The following is a 27,432-nucleotide window of genomic DNA, read 5'->3' as shown; positions in this document are numbered from 1 at the left end:
GCTCGCTCTCGCTCTCTCGCTTACATCTTCTCCCTACCTCCCTCAGATCTCTCTATCAGTCCTGGGCCTGGCCGTCCTAGAAGAGGACAAGTCGTACTGCTGTTTCTTTCACGACTCTGAGAGTCCTGCCACAGTCACAGACATGGGGGTCACCTGCCTCTCCCCTGACCCCCACAGGGTGCTGACTGGGCCCCCTGGACAAGGTGAGTTCCAAGGGGGCCAGATGGGTACAAGGCATGGAACCTGCTTCTCTATACTGTTTATACACACGCACAAGCGCACACGTCATCATTTTAATGAGATGTTAAACGTAAGGACCTGTCTCTCACTAGTTCGTTAAAGTGTGTGTTGTGTTATACAGGCCCATCAGCCTCTAAGCAGCAGTAGGTACAGTGTCCTTACAGAGCAGATGTATGTTGGATCCCAAACCTCTTTGTCTCCCAGTTTACTCCCTGCTGTGTAATCTCCATGTCCGCCAGCCTGGGGAGCTAATCATTCAATTCATCCGTCACTGTGGGCCGGGTATGAGAGGGCTTTCAATGTTGTTCAGATGATGGATATACTTTTATAATGAATTACACGTCTTATTTATTTATTGTCCTATCATGGGGAACTACATTTTTAAAATAAATTATATCTAATTATTTATTATCCTATTTTAATGGTACGGTCCATGGCCCTATACCCTAGACACCCACATGAATAGCCCAGATACTAAGGAGAAGTCCCTAACTGTTTTATGTGCATGCTGTATGCGGTCTGTATGCAGCCAAAATGAGGTCAGGGACCAAGAGCAGCACTGCCCCCTCAAGATTCTGAGCCTGCTTGGCAGGGTTGGTCCTGCAAAGCCAAAGCCCCCTAAAGGGAGAGCATAATAAACAAGGAAATTCTCAAAGCTGCTAATGAGAACCTTGATGACCTTGTACCTAGCCGGTGGGGATTCCGGTGGGGTGCCCCCACCCAGGCAGTGGCAGTGCTGGCAACACTAGCTGCAGTAACCCATGGGGAGGGGGTCACACTCGGACATTCAGAGAGGGGGTATATTATTGTGGCCCTGGTGGCACGAAACCAATCGGACTGCATGGAGAGGCTTGGGAACATGGTCAAAATGGATGACCGTATTGTGGGTGTTTCAGGAAGAAGGTGTACATTTGACCTCCATCATCTAGGATGTGACAATGGTAAATAAATCTCTACATTTATGCTCATTTTTTGCGCGGTCTTGCAGGCCTTTTCATGCAGCTGCAACTGCAAGTACATTTGTAAATCATGACCCATCTTGAGTTGGGCTCTGGGATGGTGCAATTGTTGAGAGGGTGAGCTTATGGTTGTGTGGGGGTAAGGGCTGAATGTGTGTGGGTGTATGTGTGTATCCCACAACTGTTGCGAAGGAAGAAGTAAAAGATGTTAGGGACTATAGAGGATGATTCACAGCAATATGTAATAAAAATCGAGGTGAGGGCGATGGAAATGCATTTGGCAATGGATCTGCTTCGGTTCGGTGGATGGTGCTGTGTGCACTTTTCGAAGGATGGATCCCAGTCGGTCCGGGGCTGTGCGATGCGGGGGGTCGGGGGTGGTCTGCCGGGCATTGGGATGACAACCCAACTCGAGATGGGGGCTTTTGGCGGGTGGAATAGTGGGGACCAATTGGAGGTTTGCTTAGTGGAGATGCAAATGTCATGGTACAACTATATAGACACTCAATCATTATGTTACTTTTTAATAGGACGTTTACAAACATATATTTTGATAAAAATAATTGAAAGGTGTGTCTCATTATGGTAAGTGGTGAAATAAGTATAGCCAGTTACAATTGTAATGGCTTAGCAGATAATAAGAAAAGACGATCAGTATTTACCTGGCTAAAAGAGAAGGATTATAATATCTACTGTTTACAGGAAACCCATTCAACAGTTTTAGATGAAGTTTTGTGGAAAAAGAACTGGGGGGGCGAAATATATTTCTCCCATGGGCAAAGAAATTCAAAAGGGGTGATGGTTTTAATTAATAATAACTTTGATCCAAATGTGCAACTTGTCCAAACAGATCCTCAAGGTAGATGGATTATTTTAAATATGTTATTGGACAATAAACATATATGGCTTATTAACCTATACGGTCCGAATAATGATGATCCAAGCTTCTTTGACAATATATATAAGAATGTATCAACTCTACAAGCAACACTAGACTCTATTATTATAGTGGGAGATTTTAATACGGTCTTAAATACCTCTATGGACCGGAAAGGAAATCACACTACAAACTATCACCCTCAGGCACTTAAGGAAATCAGGAATGTCATGGATATATTGGAATTAGTGGATATATGGAGACTTAAATACCCTGACCTAGTGAGATATACATGGCGGAGGCTTAATCAAGCTAGTCGCCTTGACTACTTTCTTATATCATTCTCTCTGGCACCAAAAGTTAAAAAGTGTTTGATAGGGGACAGAATGCGGTCGGACCATCACATAATTGGCATATATATTACTCTTACAGAATTTCCACGTGGGCGAGGATATTGGAAATTTAATCAAAGCCTACTAGATGATAAATTGTTTAGAACTAGGACAGAAGAATTTATAACTGACTTTTTTAGACATAACATAGGTACAGCAGATCCCCATATTGTATGGGACACTTTTAAGTGTGCCTTTAGAGGCCATGCAATTCAGTACTCATCTATAAAACAAAAGCAATTTCGATCAAAAGAGTCCATATTAACAAAGGAAATTGAAGGACTAACAGTACAGTTAGATAACAATAAAAACGGTACCATAGAGGCACAGAATAAGTTAGAGGAAAAACAAAAAGAAATGGAGGAACTTATTCAAGAAAGATCCAGTGTAATATATTACAAAAATAAAGCTAACTGGATGGAATATGGGGAAAAATGCACCAAATTCTTTTTCAATCTTCAATATAGAAATGCTACCAAAAAAAACGTATTAAAACTTGTTACAAATGATGGAGTCACGCATGATTCACCAAATGATATTTTGAAAGAGGAAGTAAAGTACTTTAAGAATATATTTTCGTTTCAGGCTCCTCCATCTCCACTAACTGAAACTAATTGTATGGATTTTTTCCCTAATAATAATGTAAAATTAACATCTGTACAGAAAGACTCATGTGAAGGCCTAATTACAGAGGAGGAACTACTTGATGCAATTGGGGCCTTTAAGGATGGGAAAACTCCAGGACTGGATGGCATACCAGTGGAAGTATACAAACATTTTTTTTATATACTCAAAGGACCACTATTAGCTTGTTTTAACCACTCCTATATAAATGATAGATTATCAGACACGCAACAAGAAGGTGTGATATCATTATTACTGAAACAGGACCCAAGTGGTATATATAAAGATCCAGTCCATTTAAAAAATTGGAGACCTCTTACACTTCAGTGTTGTGATGCAAAAATCCTAGCAAAATGCTTGGCGCATAGAATAAAAAAAGTTTTGTCAGATATTATTCATCCTAATCAGACAGGTTTTTTACATGGACGATACATTGGAGATAATATAAGGCAAGTACTGGAAACAATAGAACACTATGAAATATCGGGGACACCAGGCCTGGTTTTCATAGCTGATTTTGAAAAGGCTTTTGATAAAGTACGACTGGAGTTTATATATAAATGCCTAGAATATTTCAATTTTGGGGAATCTCTTATAAAATGGGTAAAAATTATGTATAGTAACCCTAGGTGTAAAATAGTAAATAATGGCTACATCTCAGAAAGTTTTAAACTATCTAGAGGAGTAAAACAAGGTTGTCCACTATCGGCATATCTATTTATTATTGCCATCGAAATGTTAGCTGTTAAAATTAGATCAAACATTAATATTAAGGGATTAGAAATCCAGGGCCTAAAAACTAAGGTGTCATTGTACGCTGATGATTCATGTTTTCTTTTAAAACCATAACTAGAATCTCTCCACGGCCTCTTAGAGGATCTAGATACATTTGCTATCCTCTCTGGATTAAAACCAAATTATGATAAATGTACCATATTACGTATTGGATCACTAAAAAATACACATTTTACATTGCCATGTAGTTTACCAATTAAATGGTCTGACGGTGATGTGGACATACTCGGTATACAAATCCCAAAAGAAAGAAATGATCTCACTCCAATAAATTTTTATAGAAAGTTAGCAAAAATAGATAAGATCTTGCTACCATGGAAAGGAAAATACCTGTCTATTTGTGGGAAAATCACCCTGATTAACTCTTTAATCATATCACAGTTTACCTATTTGCTTATGGTTTTGCCTACACCTAGTGACCTGCTTTTTAAATTATATGAACAAAAAATATTCAATTTTATTTGGAACGGCAAGCCAGATAAAATTAAAAGGGCCTATTTATATAACGAATATGAATTCGGAGGGCAGAAATTATTAAATATTAAAGCATTAGACCTCTCACTAAAGGCATCAGTCATACAAAAGTTATACTTAAATCCAAACTGGTTCTCTAGTAAACTGGTACGAATGTCTCATCCTATGTTCAAGAAGAGCCTTTTTCCCTTTATTCAGATTACACCTGCTCACTTTCGGTTGCTTGAAAAGGAAATAATCTCCAAAATATCTTTATTTTTTAAACAAGCCTTAGAAAGTTGGTTGCAATTTCAGTTTAATCCACCTGAAAGGACGGAACAAATAGTACAACAAATCTTGTGGTTAAATTCAAATATAGTAATTGATAAAAAAACTGTATTTATCGAAGAAATGTTTAAAAAAGGTATAATTTTTGTGAATGATATCATAAATAGGACTGGTGAAGTAATGTCACACATGCAGCTAACACAGACATATGGAAATGTCTGCTCTACCCAAAATTACAACCAATTAATTGCAGCATTACCACAAAAATGGAAGAGGCAGGTGGAAGGGGATAAAAGTAAGGAACTTGTATGTCGGCCTTATATTAAAGAACATAAATGGTTAAAGAAAAGTGTGATAAATAAAAACATATACCAATTTCATTTAAGGACCAAAAAACTTACAGCTGTGCCATATAAATTGCAAAATAGTTGGGAAGAGATTTTCGATGTACCCATTCCATGGCACATGGTTTATGAATTGATACGCAAAACAACGCCGGATTCAAAACTTCGAATTTTTCAATTTAAATTATTGTACAAAATTCTTGCAACTAATAGAATGTTATATATATGGGGGATACAATCTTCTCAGCTCTGTAGATTCTGCTGTGAGGAGGCAGAGTCATTAGACCATTTATTTTGGTATTGTCCGCATGTAGCTCGTTTTTGGTCACAGGTCCAGGAATGGTTGAAGAATTGCAACATTTGCGTAGAACTAACGCTACAGATAGCAATACTGGGGGATTTGAAAAGCCATAGTCAATCAATCAATAATATAATAATTATTTTAGCAAAAATGTTTATTTTTAATTTACAATCCGTGGAAGCTATGAGAATAGGAAGATTCAAATCTTTTGTGAAGCATCACAGCACAGCTGAAAAATATATGGCAAATAAAAATCCGAAATGGATGATGTTGGAAGATAGATGGGAAAGGTTGAGTGGAGCTGAAGGGTGGGACTAATAACAAGATAAACAATGTAGGGCATACGGGATCTGTGAAATGTGTATAGGTGCGGAGCTATTGTGAAATAGCACAGTTACAAGTGGAAATCAAACTGGATGGACAACAGAAATAGAGGAAGGACTAAGAACAAACAAGAGAGAACTATTATAAAGTAGACTGTGTCTGTAAATGTGTATAAGATGTATAAATTGAAGGTAAAAACAGAAATGTTTATCAGTTTACTCCAATTGGGGGATCGGTGGTAGGGTTTGCAGGGAATAATAATAAAGGTATACTCTTTAAAAAAAAGTATGTATGTCTATGTAGGTATGTGTATGTATATATGTGTATATGCATGCATACGTGAATGGATATATATATTTACCCAAAAAAATATGGGGGATTGGAAATGATGCAGACAATTACATTGGAAACAACATTCTTTCCGCAATATTAAGCTGATCCACCCCCCAAAAAAAAAAAAAGAAAAAAAAAAAAAAGAATAACAATAACGAGGCTATATACAGGGGGCACCGGTACCTAGTCAGTGTGCGGGGGTACAGGCTAGTTGAGGTAATCTGTACATGTAGGTGGGGACGAAGTGACTATGCATAGGTAACAAACAAACAGCGAGTAGCAGCAGTGTACAAAAGAGAGGGGGGGTGTCAATGTAAATTGTCCAGTGGCGATTTTTATGCAAAGTTCAGCAGTCTAATGGCTTGGGGGTAGAAGCTGTTGAGGAGCCTTTTTGTCCTAGACATGGCGCTCCGGTACCGCTTGCCGTGCGGTAGCAGAGAAAACGTATATCTTGGGTGACTGGAGTCTCTGACAATTTTATGGGCTTTCCTCTGACACCGCCTATTATATAGGTCCTGGATGGCAGGAAGCTTGGCCCCAGTGATGTACTCGGCCGTTCGCACTACCCTCTGTAATGCCTTACGGTCAGCTGCCGAGCAGTTGCCATACCAGGTGGTGATGCAACCGGTCAGGATGCTCTCGATGGTGCAGCTGTAGAACCTTTTGAGGATCTGGGGACCCATGCAAAATCTTTTCAGTCTCCTAAGGGGGAAAAGGTTTTGTCGTACCCTCTTCATGACTGTCTTGGTATGTTTGGATCATGATAGTTCGTTGGTGATGTGGGCACCAAGGAACTTGAACCTCTCGACCCTCTCCACTACAGCCCCGTCGATGTTAATGGGGGCCTGTTTGGCCCGTGTTTTCCTGTAGTCCACGATCAGCTCCTTTGTCTTGCTCACATTGACGGAGAGGTTGTTGTCCTGGCACCATACTGCCAGTTCTCTGACCTCCTCCCTATAGGCTGTCTCATCGTTGTCGGTGATCACTGTTGTGTCGTCAGCAAACTTAATGATGGTGTTGGAGTCGTGTTTGGCCACGCAGTCGTGGGTGAACAGGGAATACAGGAGGGGTCTAAGTACACACCCCTGAGGGGCCCTAGTGTTAAAGATCAGTGTGGCAGATGTGTTGTTGCCTGGTTATGGGTATGCTTGTAATCGTTAAGGACTGTGGAATTTTACTGGATAAAAAAGAAACTGAATGGAGCTAAGCACAAGCAAAATCCTACAGGAAAAACTGGTTCAGTCTGCTTTCCAACATACACTGGAGTTGCTTACCAAGAAGACTGTGAATGTTCCTGAGTGTCTGAGTTACAGTTTTGACTTAAATCTACTTGAAAATCTATGGCAAGACCTGAAAATGGTTGTCTATGTAAGGACTGACGCTGGAGATGAGAAGCAAGTACAGGGAGTGAACATTTAATGGAAATGGGCATCAAACAAAACAAGAACAGCGTCTGGACGAGGAGAACAAAACGACATTAGGACAATAATGCAGACACAGGGGGAAAACTGAGAAACAGACAGATATAGAGAGGGCAATCAACAACGTGAAGGAGTCCAGGTGAGTCCAATGAGTGCTGATGCGCATAATGATGGTGACAGGTGTGCGTAATGAAGGGCAACCTGGCGCCCTTGAGCGCCAGAGAGGGGGAGCGAGAGCAGGCGTAACAGTACTCCCACCCGCCCTCTAGGGCCGCCACCCAGCATCCCAACTGGGCAAGCCTGATGGGCCGGGTGAGACGTGGGAGCCCGACGTGCCGGCTGAGGCACGGGAGCCCAACGAGCCAGCTGAGGCGTGGGAGCCTGATGGGCCGGCTGAGGCGTGGGAGCCCAATGAGCCGGCTGAGGTATGACATGGGATGGGAGCCTGCCGAGCCAACCGAGACAAGGAAACCTCTCGAGCCAGCTGAGGCATCGCCGGTTCCATCGGCGGCAGCACCTGGACCCAACGTCACCACCAAAAACAAAAAACAAGAACTCCCTGATGCTTCAAATAGTGGTGTCAGCATTCTGTAAGGACCGACGCTGGAGATGAGAAATAACTACAGGGAGTGAACATTTAATGGAAAATGGACATCAAACAAAACACGAACAGCATCTGGACTGGGGGTAACAAAATGATATGGCAATAATGCTGACACAGGGAACAATACCGAGGAACGGACAGATATAGAGGGGGCAAGTCCAGGTGAGTCCAATGAGCGCCGATGCGCGTAATGATGGTGACAGGTGTGCGTAATGAAGGACAGCCTGGCGCCCTCGAGCACCAGAGAGGGGAAGCGGGAGCAGGCGTAACAGTCTAGCAATGATCAACAACCAATTTGAGCTCAAATAATTTTGAAAAGAATAATGGGCAAATGTTGCACAATCCAGGTGTGGAAAGCTCTTTGAGACACTGTTTCTAAAATTTAAAAAAAAATAAAATAAAAAATAAAATAAAAAAATTCATCCGTCACGTGTGTTTCATGCAGGCTTCTATCTTTGGGCCTGGGACAGTGCGGTATGATTTGGACTGGGATAGTGCGGTATGGTTTGGCCTGGGATAGTGCGGTATGGTTTGGCCTGGGATAGTGCGGTATGGTTTGGCCTGGGATAGTGCGGTATGGTTTGGCCTGGGATAGTGCGGTATGGTTTGGCCTGGGATAGTGCGGTATGGTTTGGTTTGGTTGCATGCTTGGAGCCATCGATTTGTTTTGGTTTGTCATTTCTGATGCATTATGGGCATTAACTGTTCACACACACGCAGAAGTGAACTATCTTGTCCCCCTTTCTTCCCTCCCTCCATCCACTTTTTTCTCGCACCCCCCCATCTCTCACCCCCCCATCTCTGTCTCCCTGGTTCCCATGAAAAGGATTCCTGAAGAGAGGAGGTTTGTTGTGGTTCTCAGGCCATGAGGGTTAGGTAGTTAACATGAGGGTTAGGTAGTTAGGCCCATCTGCCTGGGGGTATTAGTGAATAGAGAGAGACTCACACTGATCCCACAGGTATTACAGGGAGATCTGTGTGTTTGTGCGTGTGAGCGTTTGTATGATCTGCAGATGGTTCAGATAGAATCTCAGGAGTAAAGAGTCCAGTCACGGGATGTTATCATGGTTTAGTTCATGGTCTCAACAATTAAGTCAAGACGCTAAGTCGGTTTAAGTCTAGTTAAGATTCTCTTATCTAGAGCGACTTACAATTAGGGTGATTAAAACAAGGAAGATCACCTTAAAACATCAAGATTGTGAATTGATAAAATCAAATTGCATACAGTAGACCCAGCTCCAAGGAAAAATACTTTTTATGTGTACAAATGAGTGTTAAGTGTCTGTACTTGGCAAGTGAGGGAACATGTACAGGTAACTGCCAGAATAAAGGAAATACTTGAGTAAATGAGGGATACAAAGTATATTGAAAGCAGATGCTTCCACACAGGTATGGTTCCTGAGTTAATTAAGCAATTATCATCCCATCATACTTTGGGACATGTATAAAAATGCTGGTCAGCCCATTATTTTGCCATTATATTTTGGCTACAATGGCTATGCCCCCATAGGATGACAATTCCCCCATCCATTCACTGAATGCTTTGATGAGCATGAAAATGATGTAAACCATATGCCATGGCTGTCTCAGTCAACAGATCTCAACCCAAGAATAAGAATTTCCCCTAGAAGAATGGTGTCACAGCCCTCACTTAGAGTTCCAGACTCTTGTAGCATCTATGCCAAGGTACATTGAAGCTGTTCTGGCATGTGGTGGCCCAACGCCCTATTAAGACATTTATGTTGGTGTTTCCTTTATTTTGGCAGTTACATGTAGATGTGTGTCTCTGTCAGTGTTGCTCACACAGTTGGTTCAACAGACCTGAATTCGTCACTTTGGGCTGTTTAGGCTTTGTAGCTGCAGATGGATTTCTCTCAACTCGGCAAAGCACACTCTGTTTGTATCCCAAATGGCACCCTATTCCTTACATACAGAATCCTATTCCCAACATACAGCACCCTATACAGTGCCTTTGGAAAGTATTCAGACCCCTTAACTTTATCCACATTTTGTTAGGTTACAACCTTATTCTAAAATTAAATAGTTTTTTTCCCTCCTCAATCTGCAAACAATACCCCATAATGACGAAGCAAAAACAGTTTAAAAAAAATTAAATATACAGTGGGGAGAACAAGTATTTGATACACTGCCGATTTTGCAGGTTTTCCTACTTACAAAGCATGTAGAGGTCTGTAATTTTTATCATAGGTACACTTCAACTGTGAGAGACGGAATCTAAAACAAAAATCCAGAAAATCACATTGTATGATTTTTAAGTAATTAATTTGCATTTTATTGCATGACATAAGTATTTGATCACCTACCAACCAGTAAGAATTCCGGCTCTCACAGACCTGTTCGTTTTTCTTTAAGAAGCCCTCCTGTTCTCCACTCATTACCTGTATTAACTGCACCTGTTTGAACTCGTTACCTGTATAAAAGACACCTGTCCACACACTCAATCAAACAGACTCCAACCTCTCCACAATGGCCAAGACCAGAGAGCTGTGTAAGGACATCAGGGATCAAATTGTAGACCTGCACAAGGCTGGGATGGGCTACAGGACAATAGGCAAGCAGCTTGGTGAGAAGGCAACAACTGTTGGCGCAATCATTAGAAAATGGAAGAAGTTCAAGATGACGGTCAATCACCCTCGGTCTGGGGCTCCATGCAAGATCTCACCTCGTGGGGCATCAATGATCATGAGGAAGGTGAGGGATCAGCCCAGAACTACACGGCAGGACCTGGTCAATGACCTGAAGAGAGCTGGGACCACAGTCTCAAAGAAATCCAATAGTAACACACTACGCCGTCATGGATTAAAATCCTGCAGTGCACGCAAGGTCCCTCTGCTCAAGCCAGCGCATGTCCAGGACCGTCTGAAGTTTGCCAATGACCATCTGGATTATCCAGAGGAGGAATGGGAGAAGGTCATGTGGTCTGATGAGACAAAAATTGAGTTTTTTGGTCTAAACTCCACTCGCCGTGTTTGGAGGAAGAAGAAGGATGAGTACAACCCCAAGAACACCATCCCAACCGTGAAGCATGGAGGTGGAAACATCATTCTTTGGGGATGCTTTTCTGCAAAGGGGACAGGACGACTGCACCGTATTGAGGGGAGGATGGATGGGGCCATGTATCGCGAGATCTTGGCCAACAACCTCCTTCCCTAAGTAAGAGCATTGAAGATGGGTCATGGCTGGGTCTTCCAGCATGACAACGACCCGAAACACACAGCCAGGGCAACTAAGGAGTGGCTCCGTAAGAAGCATCTCAAGGTCCCGGAGTGGCCTAGCCAGTCTCCAGACCTGAACCCAATAGAAAATCTTTGGAGGGAGCTGAAAGTCCGTATTGCCCAGCGACAGCCCCGAAACCTGAAGGATCTGGAGAAGGTCTGTATGGAGGAGGAGTGGGCCAAAATCCCTGCTGCAGTGTGTACAAACCTGGTCAAGAACTACAGGAAACGTATGATCTCTGTAATTGCAAACAAAGGTTTCTGTACCAAATATTAAGTTCTGCTTTTCTGATGTATCAAATACTTATGTCATGCAATAAAATGCTAATTAATTACTTAAAAATCATACAATGTGATTTTCTGGATTTTTGTTTTAGATTCCGTCTCTCACAGTTGAAGTGTACCTATGATAAAAATTACAGACCTCTATATGCTTTGTAAGTAGGAAAACCTGCAAAATCGGCAGTGTATCAAATACTTGTTCTCCCCACTGTATATTAAATTGACATAAGTATTCATACACTTTACTTAGTTGAAGCACCGTTGGCAGCAATTACAGCCTTGAGTCTTCTTGGGTATGACACTACAAGCTTGGCACACCTATATTTGGGGAGTTTCTCCCATTCTTCTCTGCAGATCCTCTCAAGCTCTGTCAGGTTGGATGGGGAGCGTTGCTGCACAGCTATTTTCAGGTCTCTCCATAGATGTTTGATCAGGTTCAAGTCCGGGCTCTGGCTGGGCCGCTCAAGGACATTCAGAGACTTGACCAGAAGCCACTCCTGTGTTGTCTTGGCTGTGTGCTTAGGGTCGTTGTCCTATTGGAAGGTAGACCTTCGCCCTAGTCTGAGGTCCTGAGCGCTCTGGAGGTTTTCATCAAGGATCGCCCTGTACTTTTCTCCATTCATCTTTGCCTCGATCCTGACTAGTCTCCAAGTCTCTGCCACTGAAAACCATCCACACAGTATGATGTTGCCACTACCATGCTTCACTGTAGGGATGGGGCCAGGTTTCCTCCAGACGTGACACTTGGCATTCAGGCCAAAGAGTTCAATCTTGGTTTCATCAGCCCAGAGGATCTTGTTTCTCATGGTCTGAGAGACTTTAGGGGCTTTTTGGCAAACTCCAAGTGGGCTGTCATGTGCCTTTTACTGAGGAGTGGCTTCTGTCTGGCCACTCTCCCATAAATGCCTGATTGGTGGAGTGCTGCAGAGATGGTTGTCCTTCTGGAAGGTTCTCCCATCTCCACAGAGGAACTCTAGAGCTTTGTCAGAGTGACCAATGGGTTCTTGTTCACCTCCCTGACCAAGGCCCTTCTCCCCTGATTGCTCAGTTTGGCCGGGCGGCTCTAGGAAGAGTCTTGGTGGTTCCAAACATTTAAGAATGATGGAGGCCACTGTGTTCTTGGGGACCTTCAATTCTGCAGAAATGTTTTGGTACCCTTCCCCAGATCTGTGCCTCGACACAATCCTGTCTCGGAGAACTATGGACAATTCCTTCGACCTCATGGCTTGGTTTTTGTTCTGACATGCACTGTCAACTGTGGGACCTTTATATAGACAGGTGTGTGCCTTTCCAAATCATGTCCAATCAATTGAATGTACTAGAGATGGACTCCAATCAAGTTGTAGAAACATCTCAAGGATGATCAATGGACACAGGATGCACCTGAGCTCAATTTCAACTCTCATAGCCAAGGATCTGAATACTTATGTAAATAAGGTATTTTTGTTTTTTGCAAAAAAAAAAAAAAACTGTTTTTGCTTTGTCATTATGGGGTATTGTGTGTAGATTAATGTAATAAAATGTGGAAAGGGTCAAGGGGTCTCAATACTTTCAGAAGGTACTGTAGTGGACTACTGTTGACCAGGGCCCATAGGGAATAAGGTGCCATTTGGGACACAACCCATCACTCTCCTGTTCTCGACCTCCTCAAACTCTCCTGTTCTCGACCTCCTCAAACTCTCCTGTTCTCGACCTCCTCAAACTCTCCTGTTCTCGACCTCCTCAAACTCTCCTGTTCTCGACCCCCCCCCCCCCCCCCCCCTCAAACTCTCCTGTTCTCGACCCCCCCCCTCAAACTCTCCTGTTCTCGACCTCCTCAAACTGTTTTGAACAACAGTGCTTTTATTCAGACATACAGACATGGTCAAGTCTCACTCTCATTTTCAAATCTTCATAAGACTCAGTTCTAAGATGAGGCTTAGACAAATATTTTCACAACATATTATTTTTTAGAAACCTTGGCATTGTTGGGCATTGTGTTGGGTAGGGACGTAACATTTCATATTTATTGTTTTTCTCTTTTCTCATTCTCTCCGTTTCTCTCTCTCCTCAGATTTTGTCACGGTCACCCTGTCCCTGCGCTTCGGTAACGTCGTCGTCACGGCGACAGAGTTCACCTTCTACGACTGTACTGCCGCCAAGCAGCTGTCTGGGAGCATGCCGTGAGTTAACCTACCTCTCCCTCTCTGTTACCCACTCTCGCTCTCTCCCTATCTCTTTCTCTCCCTCCCTCTGCTCTCTTTAGCACTCTCTCCTTATTTTTACGTTCTCACAATTTTTCTCACTCGCTCTGGCTCTGGCTCTGGCTCTCTGTCTGTCTGGCTCTCTGTCTGTCTGGCTCTCTGTCTGTCTGGCTCTCTGTCTGTCTGGCTCTCTGTCTGTCTGGCTCTCTGTCTGTCTGGCTCTCTGTCTGTCTGGCTCTCTGTCTGTCTGGCTCTCTGTCTGTCTGGCTCTCTGTCTGTCTGGCTCTCTGTCTGTCTGGCTCTCTGTCTGTCTGGCTCTCTGTCTGTCTGGCTCTCTGTCTGTCTGGCTCTCTGTCTGTCTGGCTCTCTGTCTGTCTGGCTCTCTGTCTGTCTGGCTCTCTGTCTGTCTGGCTCTCTGTCTGTCTGGCTCTCTGTCTGTCTGGCTCTCTGTCTGTCTGGCTCTCTGTCTGTCTGGCTCTCTGTCTGTCTGGCTCTCTGTCTGTCTGGCTCTCTGTCTGTCTGGCTCTCTGTCTGTCTGGCTCTCTGTCTGTCTGGCTCTCTGTCTGTCTGGCTCTGTCTGTCTGGCTCTCTGTCGCTTTCTCTCTGTCGCTTTCTCTCGCTTTCTCTCGCTTTCTCTCGCTTTCTCGCTTTCTCTCGCTCTCGCTTTCTCTCGCTCTCGCTTTCTCTCGCTCTCGCTTTCTCTCGCTCTCGCTTTCTCTCGCTCTCGCTTTCTCTCGCTCTCTCGCTTTCTCTCGCTCTCTCGCTCTCTCTCGCTCTCCCTTTCGCTCTCTCGCTCTCCCTTTCGCTCTCTCGCTCTCCCTTTCGCTCTCTCGCTCTCCCTTTCGCTCTCGCGCTCTCCCTTTCGCTCTCGCGCTCTCCCTTTCGCTCTCGCGTTCTCCCTTTCGCTCTCGCGCTCTCCCTTTCGCTCTCGCGCTCTCCCTTTCGCTCTCCCGCTCTCCCTTTCGCTCTCGCGCTCTCCCTTTCGCTCTCGCGCTCTCCCTTTCGCTCTCGCGCTCTCCCTTTCGCTCTCGCGCTCTCCCTTTCTCGCTCGCGCTCTCCCTTTCTCGCTCGCGCTCTCCCTTTCTCGCTCGCGCTCTCCCTTTCTCGCTCTCCCTTTCTCGCTTTCTCTCTCTCGCTCTCGCTTTCTCTCTCTCGCTCTCGCTTTCTCTCTCTCGCTCTCGCTTTCTCTCTCTCGCTCTCGCTTTCTCTCTCGCTTTCTCACTCTCGCTCTCTCTCTCGCTCTCGCTTTCTCGCTCTCGCTTTCTCTCTCTCGCTCTCGCTTTCTCTCTCTCGCTCTCGCTTTCTCTCTCTCGCTCTCGCTTTCTCTCTCTCGCTCTCGCTTTCGCTTTCTCTCTCGCTCTCGCTTTCTCGCTCTCGCTTTCTCTCTCTCGCTCTCGCTTTCTCTCTCTCGCTCTCGCTTTCTCTCTCTCCTCTCGCTTTCTCTCTCTCGCTCTCGCTTTCTCTCTCTCGCTCTCGCTTTCTCTCTCTCGCTCTCGCTTTCTCTCTCTCGCTCTCGCTTTCTCTCTCTCGCTCTCGCTCGCTCTCTCTCGCTCTCGCTCGCTCTCTCTCGCTCGCTTTCTCTCTCGCTCTCGCTCGCTCTCTCTCTGTCTCGCTCGCTTTCTCTGTCTCGTTCTCTTTGTCTCGCTCTCTCTCTCTGGCTCGCACGCTCTCTCTCTGGCTCGCTCGCTCTCTCTCTGGCTCGCTCGCTCGCTCTCTCTCTGGCTCGCTCGCTCTCTCTCTGGCTCGCTCGCTCTCTCTCTGGCTCGCTCGCTCTCTCTCTGGCTCGCTCGCTCTCTCTCTGGCTCGCTCGCTCTCTCTCTGGCTCGCTCGCTCTCTCTCTGGCTCGCTCGCTCTCTCTCTGGCTCGCTCGCTCTCTCTCTGGCTCGCTCGCTCTCTCTCTCTCTCTCTCTCTCTGGCTCGCTCACTCTCTCTCTCTCTCTCTCTCTGGCTCTCTCTCTCTCTCTCTCTCTCTCTCTCTCTCTCTCTCTCTCTCTGGCTCGCTCTCTCTCTCTCTGGCTCGCTCGCTCTCTCTCTCTCTCTTGTATACAGCTGGTGATCAAATCAAATTTTATTTATCACATGTGCCGAATACAAGAGGTGTACACCTTATAGTGAAATGCTTACATACAAGCCCTTAAATAACAATGCAGTTTTAAGAAAAAAATTATTATAATTAAGGAGCAACAATAAAATAACAGTAGTGAGGCTATATACAGGGGGTTCCGGTACAGAGTCAATGTGAGGGGGCACCGGTTAGTCAAAGTAATTGAGGTAATATGTACAGTTGAAGTCGGAAGTTTACATACACCTTAGCCAAATACATTTAAACTCAGTTTTCACAATTCTTGACATTTAATCCTATAAAAAATTCCCTGGCTTTGGTCAGTTAGGATCACCACTTTATTTTAAGAATGTGAAATGTCAGAATAATAGTAGAGAGAATGATTTATTTCAGCTTTTATTTCTTTCATCACATTCCCAGTGGGTCAGAAGTTTACATACACTCAATTAGTATTTGGTAGCGTTGCCTTTAAATTGTTTAACTTGGGTCAAACGTTTCAGGTAGCCTTCCACAAGCTTCCCACAATAAGTTGGGTGAATTTTGGCCCATTCCTCCTGACAGAGCGGGTGTAACTGAGTCAGGTTTGTAGGTCTCCTTGCTCGCACACGCTTTTTCAGTTCTGCCCCCAAATTTTCTATAGGATTGAGTTCAGGGCTTTGTGATGGCCATTCCAATACCTTGACTTTGTTGTCCTTCCTGACTGATGTCTTGAGATGTTGCTTCAATGTATCCACATAATTGTCCTACCTCATGATCCCATCTGTTTTGCGAAGTGCACCAGTCCCTCCTGCAACAAAGCACCCCCACAACATGATGCTGCCACCTTCGTGCCTCACGGTTGGGATGGTGTTCTTGGGCTTGCAAGCCTCCCCCTTTTTCCTCCAAACATAACAATGGTCATTATGGCCAGACAGTTTTTTTTGTTTCCTCAGACCAGAGGACATTTCTCCAAAAAGTACTGTCTTTGTCCCCATGTGCAGTTGCAAACCGTAGTCTGGCTTTTTATGGCGGTTTTGTAGCAGTGGCTTCTTCCTTGCTGAGCGGCCTTTCAGGTTATGTCGATATAGGACTCGTTTTACTGTGGATATAGATACCTTTGCACCTATTTCCTCCAGCATCTTCACCAGGTCCTTTGCTGTTGTTCTGGGATTGATTTTAACTTTTCACACCAAAGTACGTTCATCTCTAGGAGACAGAACGCGTCTCCTTACTGAGCGGTATGACGGCTGTGTGGTCCCATGGTGTTTATCTGAATAGTATTGTTTGTACAGATGAATGTTGTACCTCCAGGCGTTTGGAAATTGCTCCCAAGGATGAACCAGACTTGTGGAGGTCCTGACTGATTTCTTTTGATTTTCCCGTGATGTCAAGCAAAGAAGCACTGCGTTTGAAGTTAGGCCTTGAAATACATCCACAGGTACACCTCCAATTGACTCAAGTGATGTCAATTAGCCTATCAGAAGCTTCGAAAGCAATGACATAATTTTCTGGAATTTTCCAAGCTGTTTAAAGGCACAGTCAACTTAGTGTATGTAAACTTCTGACCCACTGGAATTGTGATACAGTGAAATAATCTGTCTGTTAACAATTGTTGGAAAAATTACTTGTGTCATGCACAAAGTAGATGTCCTAACCGACTTGCCAAAACTATAGTTTGTTAACAAGAAATTTGTGGAGTGGTTAAAAAATGAGTTTTAATGACTCCAAACTAAGTGTATGTAAACTTCCGAATTCAACTGTACATGTAGGTAGAGGAGGTAAAATTACTATGCATTGATAATAAACAGAGAGTAGCAGCAGTGTAAAAAGGGGGGGGGGGGTGAGGACAATGCAAATAGTCTGGGTAGCCATTTGATTAACTGTTCAAGAGTCTTATGGCTTGGGGGTAGAAGCTGGTAAGAAGTCTTTTTGAACTAGACTTGGTGCTCCGGTACCGTTTCCCGTTCCTGTAGCAGAGAGAACAGTCTATGACTAGGGTGGCTGGAGTCCTTATTAATGCTCTCGATGGTGCAACTGTAGAACATTTTGAGGATCTGAGGACCCATGCCAAATCTTTTCAGTCTCCTGAGGGGGAATAGGCGTTATCGTGCCATCTTCATGACTGTCTTGGTGTGTTTGGACAATGATAGTTTGTTGGTGATGTGGACACTAAGGAACTTGACGCTCTCAACCTGCTCCACTGCAGCCACGTCGGTGAGAATGGAGGCGTGCTTGATCCTCCTTTTCCTGTAGTCCATAATCATCTCCTTCGTCTTGATCACGTTGAGGGAGAGGTTGTTATCCTGGCACCACACTGCCAGGTCTCTGACCTCCCTATAGGCTGTCTCATCGTTGTCAGTGATCAGGCCTTCCACAGTTGTGTCGTTGGCAAACTTGATGATGGTGTTGGAGTCGTGCCTGGCCATGCAGTCATGGGTGAGCAGGGAGTACAGGAGGGGTCTGCGCATGCAATCCTGAGGGGCCCATGTGTTGATCATCAGCGTGGCAGATGTGTTGTTACCTACCCTTACCACCTGGGGGCGGCCTGTCAGGAAGTCCAGGATCCAGTTGCAGTGGGAGGTGTTTAGTCCGAGGGTCCTTAGCTTAGTGATGAGGGCACTATGGTGTTGAACTCCAAGCTGTAGTCAATGATTAGCATTCTTTTTGTCCAGGTGGGAAAGGGCAGTGTGGAGTGCAATAGAGATTGCATCATCTGGATCTGTTGGGGCGGTATGCAAATTGGAGAGGGTCTAGGGTTTCTGGGATGGTGTTAGACGTGAGTGCTACGGGTCGGTAGTCGTTTAGGCAGGTTACCTTGGTGTTCTTGGGCACAGGGACTATGGTGGTCTGCTTGAAACATGTTGGTATTACAGACTCGGTCAGGGAGAGGTTGAAAATGTCAGTGAAGACACTTGCAAGTTGTTCAGCGCATGCTCGAACTACACGTCCTGGTAATTTGTCTGGCCCTGCGGCCTTGTGAATGTTGACCTGTTTAAAGGTCTTACTCACATCGGCTACAGAGAGTGTGATCACACAGTTGTCCAGGACAGCTGATGCTCTCATTCATGCTTCAGTGTTGCTTGCCTCGAAGCGAGCATAGAAGTAATTTAGATCGCCTGGTACGTTTGTGTCACTGGGCAGCTCACGGCTGTGCTTCCCTTTTTTAGTCCGCAATAGTTTGCAAGCCCTATCACATCCGGCGAGTGTCGGAGCCGGTGTAGTACGATTCAATCTTAGTCCTGTATTGCCTGTTTGATGGTTTGTCAGAGGGCATAGCGAGATATCTTATAAGCGTCCGGGTTAGAGTCCTCCTCCTTGAAAGCGGCAGCTCTACCCTTTAGCTCAGTGCGGATGTTGCCTGTAATCCATGGCTTCTGGTTGGGGTATGTACGCACGATCACTGTGGGGATGACTTCATCTATGCACTTATTCCCGAACATATTCCAGTCTGTGCCAGCAAAATAGTCCTGTAGCTTAGCATATGCGTCCTCTGACCACTTTCTTATTGAGTGAGTCACTGGTGCTTCCTGCTTTAGTTTTTGCTTGTAAGCAGGTAAATTGACCGCTACGAAAAATGTTGATGAAAACTATCTTGGTGAATAGTGTGGTGTACAGCTTATCATGAGATATTCTAACTCAGGCGAGCAAAACCTTGAGACTTCGTGCACCAGCTGTTTTTTACAAATAGACACAGACTGCCACCCCTTGTCTTACCGGAGGCATCTGTTCTATTTTGCCGATGAACCGAAAACCCGCCAGCTGAATGTTATCCATGTCGTTCAGCCACGACTCAGTGAAACATAAGATATTACAGTTTTTAATGTCTCGTTGGTAGGATATCCTTGATCGGAGCTCATCCATTTTGTTATCCAATGATTGCGCGTTGGCTAGTAGGACTGATGGTAGAGGGGGTTTACTCACTCACCTACGAATTCTCAGAAGGCAGAAGTGGAATATCTGGCCATAGGAATGCCTTGTCAAGCTATAATATCTTGTAATACCTTTATTAACTGCATATATTTGGCTGTGTTAGCCATAGAGATGCATAGAGTGGACACTTGACCACAAAAGACTATGATTGCATGGGCAGTGACATCTCTATGGTGTTTGCACATGCACTCACTCAAGTACCTTTCTCCTTTCCTTTCCTGGCACCTTGTTCAGAGCACTTCAATAAGGAACCCGCCACTAGATTCAATAACATGACCCCTTTTTTACCACTTGTCCTAGATTGCCAGAAATTGGATTAGCCTGTGTGCCAAGCTTGCTCTCCCTCTCCCCTCCTCCCGTTTCTCTCTCATCTCCTTTCTTTCATTTTATTTTCTAACAGCCTTTCTGTTTCTTTCAATACCCTCAACCTTTCTTTTTCTCTCCACCCTCTCTTATCCCAACCCCCCCCCCTCTCTTTCTCTACCCCCCTCCCTCAATTTCTCTACCCCCCTCCCTCTATTTCTCCTCCTAGTTGCCGTGGTTGTGTGTTGAGTCGCTGGGGCTGCAACTGGTGTGTGCACCAGCACACCTGTACCCACAAGCCCACCTGTGACGAGGGGGTTATCATCTATAACGAACACGTAAGTCACACACACTGCGACAACGGTCAGTTAGCTCGAGATCGAAAGCATGTTGCACTTGAGGTCAAGACAGAAGAAAAGGGAGGAATGTTGCCACTCGCTATATCGTTCGCTGTAGAGTTTGGTCCATCTATTGCACCCTAGTGTGGCATGGTAAGTCTAGGCTGTTTGGGGCCAATACATTGTAGATGGTTGAGTGAAAGACAGTCTATAATGTGGCAAAACAGAATGTTGGGAGCCATTAATAACCACTTATTCTCACTGCACCTCATGTCCCAAAACAAACATCCAATATAACTAACGATCATCTCCATTTTGCCTGTGTCGCCAACCAAGTGCATGAGTTGTCATCATTGATGGTAATACTGGCAATGTATAGGAGATGTTTCACATCTGATTTGGGTTTTTCAGTCAACTTATGAGTTTGTTTATTTGATCAGTTTTCTTTAGTCGTTTGTTTGTTTATTTCTCTCACCCTCTCCCCCATGTCTTCCCCTTTTACCCCCACCCTTCCACCACCCAGTTCAAACTCCCCACCCCGGCTCCTCCCACAACCAAAGCCGTTACTATAACAACGACTTCCCCGTCCACAACAGTTTGCCCAACAACCGTACCCCCGACAACAACAACCCCAACCCCAACAACTACAATAACAGCACCCCCTACAACTACCACAACAACTATCGCCACGACTACATCAATCAAAGCCCCTACCACCATAGCTACCGCCCAGGAGCCTACGACAACAACCCTGTCTACAACCACCACACCGGAGCCGACTACACCGCCCAACCCTTCTATGCCGACCGAGGCCACCACTACTGCTATGCTGACCGAGGCCCCCACCATTCTTCCCCCTACAACGTTAGCCGAAGCTACAACGTCTATACCTGAGACCACCACTAGTGAGGAAGAGGAGCAAACAACCACAGAAGAGCTCGTTGCAGAGGCTGAAAGTGAAACTGTAGGCCCTGTGGTTACCCCTGGCAACGTGGAGCTTGCCGCGAAAACTGATGTGGCGACGGTTGCGACCGAAGACGGGCAGTCATCCGATGATCTCGCCACTCTAATCCCCCTGGCGTTCCCGCCCGAGACATCCCCATTGGAAGTGGTTACTGCACCCCCCCCCCAGGAACTGGACAAGGCTCTGAGTCTGGCGGAGCCCCCCATGGAGGTCCAGCCCACACCCGTCAGCTACCCTCTCCCAGCCCCCTTCCCCCTGGGGGAACCGGTCGACTCAGATCTCACCTTCCACCTGGACCTGACAGAGGCCCCCTCCCCACTCCCGCTAGACCACCTCCACCCCACCGACGCCGAGGGCCAGGGTGCCGAGCCGGAAGTGCTTCTCTGGCCCAGGGAGGAAGTGGAGGAGGAAGTGGAGGACACGGCGGTAGAGAACGACACATCCACCACGTTTTCGGCCGCCAGCGTGCTGTCAGGGGACGGAGAGGCCACTGACCACTTCCTTTCGGGCTCGGCCTACCCCCAGCTCCTGGACGCCGACTCAGAGCTGGACTACCAGTATGACTCATCCGACACCTTCCTGCCGGTGAGTTTGAAATTGATCCGGAGCTTCCACGGCCACCGTGCTTCCAGCTCTTAACTGGACACAGCTCTAGAATCCCACTTCTATCTACAGCTCTTCCCTTGTCCCATTGCTATTCCTCACCGTGTTTTGCTTTCGTTGTTGACATGGTTGATGTTGCTTTTGGGAATCGTTACGAAAAAATTGCTGCGACAGCAAAAGCTGGAGCAGTTGTCTTTTCGTTAATGTTTTCATCCGTTTTATTATTTGATAGGCCATTTTAACAGTAGTATTACATGAAGAAGGTTAGAACCTCATTAATATGTATAACAGTCAATAGTTTATGGGTTGATGAGATAAACAGAAAATTGCGATACCTTGTGTTAGTTGGAGTGTGTCCTTGTGAATGTGTACGTGTATTTATCTAACAGTGCTGTGTGTGTAGGGGGACGAGGGCTCCTATGTGAGTTGGGGCTCGTCTGCTTGCCCCTGTGTGGAGAAGGTCCAGGGTTCTCATCTGTTACCAGTCAGAATGGCGAGGAAGATCACACTACTCGCCAGAAACCTCCACCTGTACCAGGTAACACATGCGCTCAGTCACACTCACACACACACACCACCTGGGTGTCTACATTATGGTCGAGGACAACTGCAGGATTCAGGATCTATAAAGAAAAACAATGCATTTGATTCTGTTGTAACCTGGTCCAATATGCGTGTGCAGGACACAGACCTGGACTACGAGTGTGTGTTGGTGATCGAGGGGCAGACGGTGGTGGTAGACGCCTATGTGGAAATGGATGAGATTAACCCGTCTCTCTTTGACATCACCTGTCAGCTGCACCAGGTCAGACTATCACATTCTACTCACTGACAGTTTCTGTGGACACTTTAGAACTCAATTCAAGTTTCAGGTAAAATTTTAACAACTCTACTTCTCGCCCCAGTATTCCTACTCTGCTCCAGTGGATGAGTACAACGCCATGGTGTACGTAAAGAGGCGGGACACGTTCCACGTGGACAGCTCTCATGACCTGTACGGTGAGTCCCAGAACCATAGTGCTGGGGAACAGCTGCTGCCAGCCCAAACAGCTGTGTTGTTGCTCTCGGCCATGACAATGTTTTCCATGTTTTTCTTTTAGGCTTCTGTATCAGACATATGGCATATTGTCCCAAGAGACTGTTCTCACCTTTTCACTTTTCACTCCCTTCCCCAAGGACACGGATAGCACAAGTGTGATTTGTTTACACGCAGAGCATTCTGTTTTCTATGAGCTTCTCTATCTCTCTCTCTCAATGACTGTATTATCTCTCTCCCTCAATGACTGTATTATCTCTCTCCCTCAATGACTGTATTATCTCTCTCCCTCAATGACTGTATTATCTCTCTCTCTCTCAATGACTGTATTATCTCTCTCTCTCTCAATGACTGTATTATCTATCTCTCTCTCAATGACTGTATTATCTCTCTCTCTCTCTCTCTCAATGACTGTATTATCTCTCTCCCTCAATGACTGTATTATCTCTCTCCCTCAATGACTGTATTATCTCTCTCCCTCAATGACTGTATTATCTCTCTCTCTCTCAATGACTGTATTATCTCTCTCTCTCTCAATGACTGTATTATCTATCTCTCTCTCAATGACTGTATTATCTCTCTCTCTCTCTCAATGACTGTATTATCTCTCTCTCTCAATGACTGTATTATCTCTCTCCCTCAATGACTGTATTATCTCTCTCCCTCAATGACTGTATTATCTCTCTCTCTCTCAATGACTGTATTATCTCTCTCTCTCTCAATGACTGTATTATCTCTCTCTCTCTCTCTCTCAATGACTGTATTATCTCTCTCTCTCTCTCTCTCTCTCTCTCTCTCTCTCTCTCTCTCTCAATGACTGTTATCTCTCTCTCTCAATGACTGTTATCTCTCTCTCTCAATGACTGTATTATCTCTCTCCCTCAATGACTGTATTATCTCTCTCCCTCAATGACTGTATTATCTCTCTCCCTCAATGACTGTATTATCTCTCTCTCTCAATGACTTTATTATCTCTCTCTCTCTCAATGACTGTATTATCTATCTCTCTCTCAATGACTGTATTATCTCTCTCTCTCTCTCTCTCAATGACTGTATTATCTCTCTCCCTCAATGACTGTTATCTCTCTCTCTCTCAATGACTGTATTATCTCTCTCTCTCTCAATGACTGTATTATCTCTCTCTCTCTCTCAATGACTGTATTATCTCTCTCTCTCTCTCTCTCTCTCTCTCTCTCTCTCTCTCTCTCTCAATGACTGTTATCTCTCTCTCTCAATGACTGGTATCTCTCTCTCTCTCTCTCAATGACTGGTATCTCTCTCTCTCTCAATGACTTATCTCTCTCTCTCAATGACTGTTATCTCTCTCTCTCTCTCAATGACTGGTATCTCTCTCTCCCTCAATGACTGTATTATCTCTCTCCCTCAATGGCTGTATTATCTCTCTCTCAATGGCTGTATTATCTCTCTCTCAATGACTGTATTATCTCTCTCTCAATGACTGTATTATCTCTCTCCCTCAGTGGCTGTATTATCTCTCTTTCTCAATGACTGTATTATCTCTCTCTCTCAATGACTGTATTATCTCTCTCTCAATGACTGTATTATCTCTCTCCCTCAATGACTGTATTATCTCTCTCCCTCAATGACTGTATTATCTCTCTCTCTCTCAATGACTGTATTATCTCTCTCTCTCTCAATGACTGTATTATCTATCTCTCTCTCAATGACTGTATTATCTCTCTCTCTCTCTCTCTCAATGACTGTATTATCTCTCTCCCTCAATGACTGTATTATCTCTCTCCCTCAATGACTGTATTATCTCTCTCCCTCAATGACTGTATTATCTCTCTCCCTCAATGACTGTATTATCTCTCTCTCTCTCAATGACTGTATTATCTCTCTCTCTCTCTCTCTCAATGACTGTATTATCTATCTCTCTCTCAATGACTGTATTATCTCTCTCTCTCTCTCTCTCAATGACTGTATTATCTCTCTCCCTCAATGACTGTATTATCTCTCTCCCTCAATGACTGTATTATCTCTCTCCCTCAATGACTGTATTATCTCTCTCTCTCTCAATGACTGTATTATCTCTCTCTCTCTCAATGACTGTATTATCTATCTCTCTCTCAATGACTGTATTATCTCTCTCTCTCTCTCTCTCAATGACTGTATTATCTCTCTCTCTCTCTCTCTCTCTCAATGACTGTTATCTCTCTCTCTCAATGACTGTATTATCTCTCTCCCTCAATGACTGTATTATCTCTCTCCCTCAATGACTGTATTATCGCTCTCCCTCAATGACTGTATTATCTCTCTCTCTCTCAATGACTGTATTATCTCTCTCTCTCTCAATGACTGTATTATCTATCTCTCTCTCAATTACTGTATTATCTCTCTCTCTCTCTCTCTCAATGACTGTATTATCTCTCTCCCTCAATGACTGTATTATCTCTCTCCCTCAATGACTGTATTATCTCTCTCCCTCAATGACTGTATTATCTCTCTCTCTCTCAATGACTGTATTATCTCTCTCTCTCTCAATGACTGTATTATCTATCTCTCTCTCAATGACTGTATTATCTCTCTCTCTCTCTCTCTCTCTCAATGACTGTATTATCTCTCTCTCTCTCTCTCAATGACTGTTATCTCTCTCTCTCAATGACTGGTATCTCTCTCTCTCTCTCTCAATGACTGGTATCTCTCTCTCTCTCAATGACTTATCTCTCTCTCTCAATGACTGTTATCTCTCTCTCTCTCTCAATGACTGGTATCTCTCTCTCCCTCAATGACTGTATTATCTCTCTCCCTCAATGGCTGTATTATCTCTCTCTCAATGGCTGTATTATCTCTCTCTCAATGACTGTATTATCTCTCTCTCAATGACTGTATTATCTCTCTCCCTCAGTGGCTGTATTATCTCTCTTTCTCAATGACTGTATTATCTCTCTCTCTCAATGACTGTATTATCTCTCTCTCTCAATGACTGTATTATCTCTCTCTCTCTCAATGACTGTATTATCTCTCTCTCTCTCAATGACTGTTATCTCTCTCTCTCTCAATGACTCTGTTATCTCTCTCTCTCTCTCAATGACTGTATTATCTCTCTCTCTCTCAATGACTGTATTATCTCTCTCTCTCTCAATGACTGTATTATCTCTCTCTCTCTCAATGACTGTATTATCTCTCTCTCTCTCAATGACTGTATTATCTCTCTCTCTCTCTCAATGACTGTATTATCTCTCTCTCTCTCAATGACTGTATTATCTCTCTCTCTCAATGACTGTATTATCTCTCTCTCTCTCTCTCTCTCTCTCTCTCTCTCTCTCTCTCTCTCTCTCTCTCTCTCTCAATGACTGTTATCTCTCTCTCTCTCTCAATGACTGTATTATCTCTCTCTCTCTCTCTCTCTCTCTCTCTCAATGACTGTATTATCTCTCTCTCTCTCTCTCTCTCTCTCTCTCTCAATGACTGTATTATCTCTCTCTCTCTCTCTCTCTCAATGACTGTATTCTCTCTCTCTCTCTCTCTCTCTCTCTCTCTCTCTCTCTCTCTCTCTCTCTCAATGACTGTATTATCTCGCTCTCTCTCTCTGTATTATCTCTCTCTCTCAATGACTGTATTATCTCTCTCTCTCTCTCTCAATGACTGTATTATCTCTCTCTCTCTCTCTCTCTCTCTCTCTCAATGACTGTATTATCTCTCTCTCTCTCTCTCTCTCTCTCTCTCTCTCAATGACTGTTATCTCTCTCTCTCTCTCTCTCTCTCTCTCAATGACTGTATTATCTCTCTCTCTCTCTCTCTCTCTCTCTCTCAATGACTGTATTATCTCTCTCTCTCTCGCTCTCTCTCTCTCAATGACTGTATTATCTCTCTCTCTCTCTCTCTCTCTCTCTCTCTCTCTCTCTCTCTCTCTCTCTCTCTCTCTCTCTCTCTCAATGACTGTTATCTCTCTCTCTCTCTCTCTCAATGACTGTTATCTCTCTCTCTCTCTCTCTCAATGACTGTTATCTCTCTCTCTCTCTCTCAATGACTGTTATCTCTCTCTCTCTCTCTCAATGACTGTTATCTCTCTCTCTCTCTCAATGACTGTTATCTCTCTCTCTCTCTCAATGACTGTATTATCTCTCTCTCTTTCTCTCTCTCAATGACTGTATTATCTCTCTCTCTCTCTCTCTCTCTCTCTCTCTCTCTCTCTCTCTCTCCATGACTGTATTATCTCTCTCTCTCTCTCTCTCTCTCTCAATGACTGTATTATCTCTCTCTCTCTCTCTCTCTCTCTCAATGACTGTATTATCTCTCTCTCTCTCAATGACTGTATTATCTCTCTCTCTCTCTCTCTCTCTCAATGACTGTATTATCTCTCTCTCTCTCTCTCTCTCTCTCTCTCTCTCTCAATGACTGTATTATCTCTCTCTCTCTCTCTCTCAATGACTGTTATCTCTCTCTCTCTCTCTCTCTCAATGACTGTTATCTCTCTCTCTCTCTCTCTCTCTCTCTCTCTCTCTCTCTCTCTCTCAATGACTGTATTATCTCTCTCTCTCTCTCTCTCTCTCTCAATGACTGTATTATCTCTCTCTCTCTCTCTCTCTCTCTCAAT

General features: G+C 44.5%; 1 protein-coding gene across 1 annotated transcript in view; it reads left to right on the top strand.

The window, feature by feature from the left end:
- Positions 1-27,432, top strand: part of LOC139536257 (plexin-B1-like) — a 174,980-nt gene that overhangs the window by 110,253 nt on the left and 37,295 nt on the right. The window contains exons 9-15 of the mRNA XM_071336630.1: positions 47-203; positions 13,527-13,635; positions 20,160-20,268; positions 20,792-21,817; positions 22,239-22,373; positions 22,518-22,640; positions 22,741-22,834. Of these exons, the coding sequence (XP_071192731.1) occupies positions 47-203; positions 13,527-13,635; positions 20,160-20,268; positions 20,792-21,817; positions 22,239-22,373; positions 22,518-22,640; positions 22,741-22,834 (1,753 nt within the window). The remainder of the gene's footprint in view (positions 1-46; positions 204-13,526; positions 13,636-20,159; positions 20,269-20,791; positions 21,818-22,238; positions 22,374-22,517; positions 22,641-22,740; positions 22,835-27,432) is intronic.

The sequence above is a fragment of the Salvelinus alpinus genome, chromosome 12, assembly GCF_045679555.1.
Source record: "Salvelinus alpinus chromosome 12, SLU_Salpinus.1, whole genome shotgun sequence".
Classification (NCBI taxonomy): Eukaryota; Metazoa; Chordata; class Actinopteri; order Salmoniformes; family Salmonidae; genus Salvelinus; species Salvelinus alpinus.
The sequence above is the reverse complement of the archived record's forward strand: the minus strand, read 5'-3'. Positions and strand labels throughout refer to the sequence as shown.